Raw genomic sequence first — 10,043 nt, 5'->3', positions numbered from 1 at the left:
AGACAGACATATCTCTGCATTGAGATCATTTAAGAAATGTTGGCGCAAGCTTATAGGCCACATTCAGACTGCGCTGGATTAGCTTGCAGGTTTGGAAAAGGAAAAAAAGCATAAAGAATTGAAATGCAAATAGGACAGGGATTACTGAGAGAGCATTCACTCTGGCAGAGCCTCTTCCATTAACGGCAGAAAAGAGGGGTCACGCTTAAAGGAAAAAAAAAAAAGGATCTAAGCCTAATGATTATTCTCTCCGCACTTACTGTTGTTTAGAGTCAGTTAATAACTCAATACATGTCTCGTCATCAGCGAGATATGAGCAAACGAGGGGAGCGTTTTGAACCTGCCTGCTGGAAAACAATATAACCGCGGCATAATGATCCAATCTAAGCCGATAATCGCTCCCATTACTAAGCACACTCTAATAAACTGTTGTGCTGTGGCAGGCAGTCCCAATTCCCAAAACATGTTTGCCCTTGTTAGCATCACCCTGAAAACACAATGGAGCTGACACCACATCTGTGAGGGAAGGAAACATTTCTCTACCTATATGTGACCGTATAAGGGAACTATTTTGGCCCATGCAGGGAGTTGCATAGGAATCCAAAGAAAATGGTGCTAAATGAGAAAGTGAATCATCTTCACTTCAAAAGCCTGCTCCCTGCACACTCTGAGGTGTGAAATTTGTAGCTGCGGGGACGGCACCAACTTGAAAGAGCGCAAATATGGTTTTTAATAGTTTTCTTTCTGATCTGTGAAGAAGAGGAGAGGTGTTTACTGACGCTTCTCCGCCTCATTAATATGAACTTACTGTCCCCGGATGTGTCTGTGTGCCCTTTGTTGCTAATTAATTATGTTTATTAAGTGTTGCTGACGTGCAAAAAGAGTGTTCCCTTTAATTAATATGTTATTCTGGAACAACATGGGTATTCTGAACCCATGAGATTCATACTCTGCATTTTTATCAATGTGAGTTACATGTAAATATTCTACATTTAAATAAAGAAGTCATGTTTGGGCTATTGCATCAACGTCAGTCAGCCCTGATGTGTAGTTTCCTTGGTGGAGAGTGCCCCCTGCAGGTCAAACAGCACAACACTTCCCCCCCCTCCCCCTCCATCCATTTATTCTTCTGTATTCAACCCGATCAGGGAGCAGCCCAGCAGCCTTAACTACCCTTTTTTTCTTTTTTTTCCTGCAGCTTCCTCCTTCTCTTCCTGAGGGATCATCGAGCACTTCCACACATGCTAACAGATTCAGTGTTGACTGAATATGTCTTTGCCTCTAATCCGTTCCTCTCCATCCCTTTAAGCTGCTTGTCTCCCGTCAGGAAGCGAAGGGAAGAAAAGTAAATGCAGGAGGGAGACAGAGGTGAAGAGAGGTTTTCTGGTCTCATTAAAAAAGTCTGTGTCCTTGAAAACTCAAGCACAACAACTAGATTGCTAACGATCAGTTTATTGGTTTTGTTAATTGACTGACAGGAAAACATTTGGGAGCAGTTTGGGTTTCATCTCATCACCTTTTCGTCATTTTCTACTGTTGCTGGGAAAGAACATGATTACCTGAGGGAATAATCCCCCCCCCAAGAAGGAATTGACTTATTGATCGATTGCAAAAATGATCTGCTGGAAAAAAGTCCTAGAGGTAATAAAAATTAGTACACACCCACAAACTTACTTAAAGTTACCTTTTCTGCACTCGTATCTCGTCACATACATCATTCACTTTTATACCTTCACACTTTTCTGCTATTGCATTAATTTGAAAATAAACATACATATGGACATATTATCCATAATTGGCTACTTTTAGGCTTTTACACAGTAGGATTTATTCTTCATTTCTGAGACTGAATTTTGAGATGGTTTGAAGAACTTTAGTCGAGCACGGTCAGAAGGTTTTCTGGGCACTGAAGGACGTTTTCCTGACAATGTTTCCTTGTTTGAGACCCTGAAGCTGCTTTTTGTTTCCTCCAGTTTTGAGACGGCTGGAAGGATCAAAGCATCAACACTATCAATACCTGGCTCACAAAGGAAAGAAAAGGCCTGCGGCTGAAGACACCAACATCATAACAATACCATTACATATAACAATAGACAAACATGAGGAGTATTTGACAGCTCTTTGCAATAAGTTGCTCCTCTACGACTATTCAAATTTCAGTGCAGACCATTAGACTTTAGACAGTTAGACGAGTTTGTGCTTCACTTGAAATAAAAAAAATGGACACTACATTAAAGTGCCACATCTCAGTTTCAATTTAAGTAGGTTTACATCATTAAGAAAGAGCTGTGTGGGAGATACAGCTCTTAACGTGATAAATATAGTCTAAATGGCCAAGTCTTAGAACATCAGTTAAATCCAGTGTGAAAGGATTCATTTTTCAGAGTAAGTGGGGTCTTGACCTGTCAGACACTTAGTATACTCACCCACTTTCTAAAGCAGTATTTACAGTGTTGCATAACATGGCATATGAATCACATTCTGCATTAACAAAACATGATATAGTGGCATGAATGCTAGATTATGTTCTTTTTTTGTTGTTAAGCTCCAATTACTCAACTGAAAAAGCAGCTGTTACATAGTTTTGGCTCCGGATCTTGCAATGTTTATTTGATTCAGGATATCCACACACTTCAAATGATTTCCTCTTGTTTAACATTTTCACTCCAGCTTAATTTAAAGAGGATGTGATTGTCCACTGCAAGAAACAAATCTGTGAATTGTTTAAAATCAATATTAAAAGAATATTTTCAGGATCTGTACCCTGCAACAAGGGTCCTTTTTTTAAAAATAAAATAAACAGTTGTTCTATTTAAACACAAGCTGGCAGTCACATAAAGTTGGACCAGACAGTCATCCATTTCTGCTCGCACAAAGCTTTGAGACAGGGCCGCCATTTAAAATACCTCCTGGGATTGTGGGTTTTATTAAGTCCTTGTCATACTGGTCTCAAATAAAAGGTGTTCAACGTGTAAGAGGAACTTCAGCAGCGCAGCTGCCAGTTTTGCTTAGAACATGAAAAGGAACAAGTGTCAGAAACATCACTGTAAGAAGAAATAAAAATGGGAAATGGTTTTGCAGAACAAAAGCCATTCGCCTGAACTAGTGCAGGAATTTACCTCCTCATTTACTACAAAGCCTGCAAGAAAACCGTGATGAAGTAAGTCTGTCTGGGCTTTGTGAGAGGTAACTTCTGTATCAGGAGCTGCATTGAATTCACAATCTTTACCATTGATTTTTGCTTCCTTTGGTTGAAACTGATGGACCATCTTAAACCTTCTTTTGTTAAATTATGCAACAGGTTTAATGTTCGGGGGCAGCAGCAATGCCAGCAAACAACTGTTTCATTTCATTGAAAACGTTATGATTTTGACGTACAGAAGTGGGGAGGAAATCTCATGACACTTGAAAGAGAAGCACTGACCTCTAAAACAACCCTCACGCTTGAGTGAAATCTGTCAAATATAATACAAAAGATTGTTTTCGATTTTTATTCTTCTTCTGCAGATCTTGGGAGATAAAAATAAATATGTCTAGTGCAAACCTACATGACCTTGACCAGGACAGTGTTCTGTTAAATATTTTTAATTTGCATTCTTCTCACAAAAATATCTTGAAATGTCACATTTTTACAACATCCTGAACATGTACAAAAGAATCAGTGGAAGGTGGAGACAAAGGAATATTTGCCCATGTCCTTATCAGACCTTTGGACAAGACCAAAGCAGAATAAATATTACCCAGAAGTCCGAGCGCCAACATCATCTCTGTGTTTTCTTTTGGTTGTTGCAGGTCACAGAGTGATTACAGACTGTCATAGACTTTGCAGTGCAGGTATGCCAGCTTCTCGGCCCTGCTTTTCCTCAGCAAGGGAAACCACTCATGACGGCTCAGCTCCACGACCTTGTAGCCTGCCAACTTCAAATGTCGTCTCTTCATGGCATGAAGACCCAACAGCTGCTGTGAATGGCAGCAGTAGTGGTTCCTGCTGGAAACCTGGATTGCAAGTTTGACTGTGGCTTTGGCCTCCTTTGGGTCTGAGTCTGCAGGGGCACTTTGTTTGGTAAGAGTTTCTATCAGGTCACTAGTCAGGTCAAGGCCTGTGACAAACAGTCTCCCATCATCAAGTCTTTCTCTGGGAAGAGGTGTAGTCTTAGGAGATGGAGTTAAAGGTTCTGTTGTGTTTTTAATGTTCATCAGCTGTGCTAAAAGTTCATCAGTTATAGTTGCCCCTAGATTCATTTTCCCCCACCCTTGGTTTAAAGTTACTTTGGATGAATCCTTTTCAGGATATAAGGTGGTTGAGTGGGATGTTGGGTTAACAGGTATCGGCTTTCCCGTGGAGTCAAGATGCACTTCCAGGTCAATGGAGCGAGTGTGAGGCAGAATCATTCTCTTACACACAAATTCCTCTCCTCCGAGCAGATCGTGGAGAGCGGATTCTGCCTCCTGAACCTCAGGTTTGTGGCACACATCTGACTGAGCGAACGTCCACAGCAGCTCAGCTATCTCCTCCCTAAGTTCAGGGCTTAACCGCGGCCCGGTCCACTGAGGCAGCTCCAGAGCCACAGCTCCATCCAAAGTCAGCAAGTCTTTTTTCAGCTCCAGCTGTGTTGCTTTCAGCGCTTGCTTGACAAAGTCAGGGCTCAGAGCTAATGCAATCAAGTCCTCTGGGAACTGAGAGACAAAGGCCAGGCCTAGCAGACCAGTGAGCAGATGCTCTGGGTACCGTTGGAATTCTGCCTTCCTCTGTCTCAGGGCTTCGGTCAGGCTTGGATAGAAGCTCGGACTCTGAGCTGGGAGAAACCTTAATGTGCTGAGGGCCCAGAGCAGTTTGCATGAGTCCTTGCTCCTGCAGTGTGGCACGAGCGAGGGCACTCTTTCAGCCACGGCAACAAGGATGTCATCATTACGATAATGCAGTGCTGAGCAGGCCAACGCCACGTGCATCAGCCCCTGAACGCCCATCCCGGGGGCCCGTCGAGGAACTTCCTGTGTCATGGCCTCCATCCACCCTCTGTGGTACAAATAACTGAAACGCAAGAGTTTCAGCACATTCACCATCGCAAAGTCACTCATCTCTCTCACAGAGGAGACTGCCTTATCAACAATAGAAGCCACTGCACTCTGAGATATTGAAGTTTGGGTTTTAAAAAGCCCCAAGCACACGACACCAACCTCCTCTGGGTATAATTGCTGCAAATGGTGCAAAAGGAGCTGTTGTACAGGATGGATTAAGCCTCTTGGGCACTGCCTACCTTCTCCCATTATATACAACAGCTGGACTAGTTCAGGGGCCCCCATCTGTCCCACGTACAGATGGATTGAGTCATAGAGGTGCTGTAAGAACTGGGGGACCTGTCTCCCGATACAGCGCCACAAATCAGCAGCTAACAGCAACTGGTGCAAAGTCATCTGGTTGGCCCGGCGGCTCAGCTCGGTCTCGTACAGCCCGAGCACCGTGTGGTCAGAGGGCATATCCAGCCACACAAACGACTGCAGCACTTCCAGCAGCTGCAGGTCAGTGAAGAGGCGCAGGTTTTCCACAGAGTATCGCAGGAGCATGACAAAGCGCTGGTTACTCCTCATCAACGACGTCTTCTCCGGGTCCACGCGGCTGAGCTCCACGAGAAACTGAGACACATCGGATGGCTTCATGCTGCCTTTTAAAAAAGCCACTTTTTGGAGCAGCGGGGACAAATCGTCCCATTCTACTGGGTGAGGCCGCTGGGTGAGGTCAAGGGTCATGGAGGCGTACTCAGGCCGGCATTTGTTGAAAACACGTGGATCCACTTTAACGTCCGGAGTTATGGGTTGTCCATGGTACGGTGACACTGTTGGCGGCCTCTCGGGTTCAGAGCTCTTGTTGAAAGCTAAGTCCAGAAGTGTGTTTTTTGCGCTGGAGAGATGCCGCGAGGAACTGACGCTGTAGCGGTTGCTCTGTTGCCAGAAGGAAGGTGCGAGAAAGGAGAGACACCTTTCGTCCTCATCATTATCTGCCTGGCTCCCAGAGGTTGCAGCGTTCCTCTCAGAGCGATGATATGACGACGGGTTGTAATACAGCCTGTAACCTCCATGGAGAGAGGCCTCCTGGTGTTGAAATGCCCCTTTCTTCCCCTCCTGCTCGTCTGCCTCATCCTCTGTTTTGCCATAGAGGGGTTGAGCCTGGGTAAAATTATTTCTCAAGCCTCTGAGGCAGCGCAGCCTGGGCCCACGTTGACACAGCACACAGGCAGCCATCAATATGCAACACTAAAAAGAGAACATACACGTTAAGTCAACCAAACATCTGATTTCTAATTTGCAAATAATTTAAGCAAATAATACACAAGATGTTTATTGCCCCTGGCATCCCTAATTTTTTTCAGGGATGCCAGGGGCCAAAATAATGGTGCTCCTAAATCATGAATGGAGGACAAAGAAATGTTGTGACCCAGTTTTAAGCATAGACTGTATAAGATGGATGACATGAGTGTTCCACGAAAGTGAAGCCAAAGTGTCTTGATTGCACACCTCCTCCATGTTAATGGATGGGACATAGACCCAATCTAAAAAGTAGTTTGAGATAGTTTCTGTCATTTAAGGTAGTTCTAATCACACTGCTGTTGTTCAAACTCTAATCTTTCCGGTAAATTTGGTTTTAATTTGCTATTTGATGCTATAAAAATGGGGTGAAACGTCACGATTGACAGCTGAGACTGACTCACGATTGGTCAACGCGTGTATCGACGGGACCTCAATAACGTCTCCATCCCCTGATCGCTACTGCGCAGACTCTGGATTCAAATACGCAAGATGGCCACTTTCATATGAGGGATATTTTACCTTCATTTATGGATAATGGGAGGAAGAAGAGACACGTCATCCATCTTTATAAACAGTCTATGATTATAAGACATTCATATAATGAATATATAATTTTCCACATAGGTGTCCTCCTTATACTTATGTACAGTTTCTTACTTGCTCGTGCAATCACCCTGTGCCACTGCACTTTAATCAATAACATTTCTATACAAACCAATTCAACAGTGAAATGTATATTATGTACAAACTCTGCTTTTTCTTTTTATTCTATTGCCTTTTCATATTTTCATTCTCTTATCTACCTCAGTCTGACTTACCTGCTGCTGTACAAACTGAATTCCCCCTGGTGTGTGGATCAATAAAGTTCTATGAACTATTTTATTCCTGTAATGAAAACCATGGACACAGGAAACTAAATAATCTGTCTACTTAGATTTCTTGCAATGAACAACTCTGACTATTTTGTACCTGAAACTCACAAACCCAGTTGTGTGTCTAAAAGCATCCATGTGTCAATACACAGTAATAGATGAACTGAATGATGCCACACAGAGCTCAACTAACCTGGCGTCTCTTTGCCTCTTCAGTCTAAACCCTGGTTATAGATTATTCCTGCTGAGACAAATCCCTCTCTGCAGTTAATACATTTACTGTGTCTGTCACTTCCTAGGCTGAAAGTGACATGGTCTGCTCATGCAACTTCACACGTTCCGTCTAAACACTGTTTCCCTGCACGAGAGCGACCGGTAACACTTCCTGCAGATGTAAACTAAACTGCGTGAATGTGATCATGATCATAATACAACGTTGATCTCACCTTTTAACGCTCAATGCATGAATCAGTTCATGATGCAGCAGGAACATATCTATTTAACCTCATGTGGCTGAGAGAGGAGGAAACAGACATTACACCGGAAAACCAGTAAGTCCACCTTCAAAACAAAAGAAGCCAGACATTGTTTGCTAGATGCTGGAACCATCGATGTAGTAAAATCCAGATAAGACTTCGTGTTGTGTTGTAAATAATGTTTATTATATATCTAAAGGTGCAGTAATACCATTGGATTCTAGGATTAATTGTTATAAAGTGTCGTTTCGGACCTTGCTGTATTTTATTGTGGCAGGCTGATGTAGTTTCCGTGGAGAGCCGCCATGACTGAACAGAATATGACCTACGGTAGCTGGGTGGGATCAAACATCCTGAGGGAGGGAAAAGAAAAACAGAGAAGAGAAGAGAAGAGAAAAGAAAAGAAGAGAAGAGAAGAGAAGAGAAGAGAAGAGAAGAGAAGAGAAGAGAAAGGAAAAGAAAACAAAAGATAATTATTCATCCTACAATATATGCAAAACAAATATTTGATAAGATATTACCCAATACAATCTGATGTTTTATATAATTCAAACTTTAACTATTATTATCTATTATCTTTCTTAAAAAAATCTGTATCTGAAAAATATATATATATATATATAAATATATATTAAATTTTGTATTACTATATAACACTTATTATTGATTTTGGCCAAGATTTGAGAGAAGTTATTATACTACTTCTTTACAAAGCTGAGTTACTGATAAAGGTAGATTTAGCTTAAAAGCATGTCTTAAAATCATCAACAATTAAGTCAAAAACTGATTTATTAACTTTAACTGCGTCAAATGGGACACAATAAACAGAACCTCTGCTGATGTGATGAGTCAGAATATTTGCACATTTTATAACAACAAGATCCTGTGGTTTAGAAGCCATGGAGGGAGCAAATTATGATTTATACAGAATATAATAATTATCTTTTTATATGCTGAATATATATCAGGAGCTATGCTTCGGGTCATTGTAGTTTTGTTGTGAGGTTACTATTGAGCAAAGATATATCAATGTTGATTTACAGCTAATCAGAAAAGGTTTAGACTGTTACTGCATATTCGATAACAAAATATTAAAAGTAACTACACTCGTTTTCATTAGTCTTTTCCATAAAAAACATAATCCTGCTTTATTTTGTGTGCGTGGTGTTAACTGTTTCCAACAGAACTTGGAAGCAACAGTGGCCTGTAACACTATATGTTTATTTGTGTTCTGTATGAATCAGAAGTAGAAAGGTTACACATCAAGAGTGGTTTAGTCTATAATTATTTTTTTTTATTTCTTAATTTCTTTGCATATGAATCAGAGGAATTTACTCTTTAGAATGGAGCTTTTATTTTTGAAACATGGGGAAAGGAAAATAAGTCTTATGCAAACATGTAAACATTTTTAAACGTCACATACTTTATGTCTCTTCACTTTTTAGAACCATATTTTTTAGAGTAAACTAAGCTATTTAAAATATATCAAAAGTATGTTTTCAACTGTATTTTCCCTTCCAGTGGACCAATGGATGATCTGTGGCAAACTTGTTTAAAAGAGATGTCTTAAAAGTTTACGTATCAAATCCACATAATTGATGAATTTAGATTATAGATCCATAACAATGTATGATTCTCAACTGATCCATTTTAAGTTCTGTGCTTAAAGAAGTAGATAAACAAACCTTTGACGGCCTTAGAAAAAAAACCATTTATTAGCCCACCTCCTCAGTACACCAATGTTTTGTATAGTACAGAAATGCATCGGTTTATTTTGAAAATTTGTTCTCTTTCAACGGGACGAGCATGAAGGGAACATATACTTAATCATCTATTATATTAAAGAATTGTTTTCCTTCTGTACTCATCAACATTTTGATTGAACATAAGTTGAATACTGCATACTTAATGTTTTTATACTACAAAGAGCTACATTGTTTCCATCAAAAAAGAAATGTGCAGCCTTGAGTTGTAGGGAGTAGTTTGTTTGTTCAAGATAACACAACAGCTGTTCATAATAAACCACCACAGCCTTTTTAATTTTGTTTTACCTCAATATGTTTGTTTTTTTGTGATCCAAAAAAATGATCCAAACTCACACAATGGGATCATATAGTGTTCCGTTGTTATTAATGTTGTATGTGTTATGTCACAATATTCGTATGATAGTTTTGTTATTGAAATGGATGGCTGTCTGTCCCCACAAATATTCATAAGTTAATGGTTTGTATTTTACAGTTAACTATAACTTAATATACCAAATAAAAGGGGAAACAATTGTTTCAGCAGCGAGAACCCTAATACATCAGTTTAAGGTCTTGCTAAATATCCACAAAATGAACCACAAAAGGTTTGGGGAAGCAGCTGTCTGTTGCTATGCATCAAAGTT

General features: G+C 40.6%; 1 protein-coding gene across 1 annotated transcript; it reads right to left on the bottom strand.

The window, feature by feature from the left end:
- Positions 1-3,569: 3,569 nt before the first annotated feature.
- LOC118120558 (FAST kinase domain-containing protein 5, mitochondrial) lies at positions 3,570-7,715 on the bottom strand. The gene is made up of 2 exons (XM_035175642.2): positions 7,625-7,715; positions 3,570-6,252 (listed from the first exon to the last, which is right to left on the bottom strand). Exon 2 carries the CDS (start codon positions 6,238-6,240, stop codon positions 3,805-3,807), a length of 2,436 nt encoding a protein of 811 aa, XP_035031533.2. The 5' UTR covers positions 6,241-6,252; positions 7,625-7,715; the 3' UTR covers positions 3,570-3,804.
- Between the last annotated feature and the right edge of the window lie 2,328 nt (positions 7,716-10,043).

The sequence above is a fragment of the Hippoglossus stenolepis genome, chromosome 13, assembly GCF_022539355.2.
Source record: "Hippoglossus stenolepis isolate QCI-W04-F060 chromosome 13, HSTE1.2, whole genome shotgun sequence".
In the NCBI taxonomy this organism is placed as follows: domain Eukaryota; kingdom Metazoa; phylum Chordata; class Actinopteri; order Pleuronectiformes; family Pleuronectidae; genus Hippoglossus; species Hippoglossus stenolepis.
Note: the sequence above shows the minus strand (reverse complement) of the source record. Positions and strands in the feature narration are given on the sequence as shown.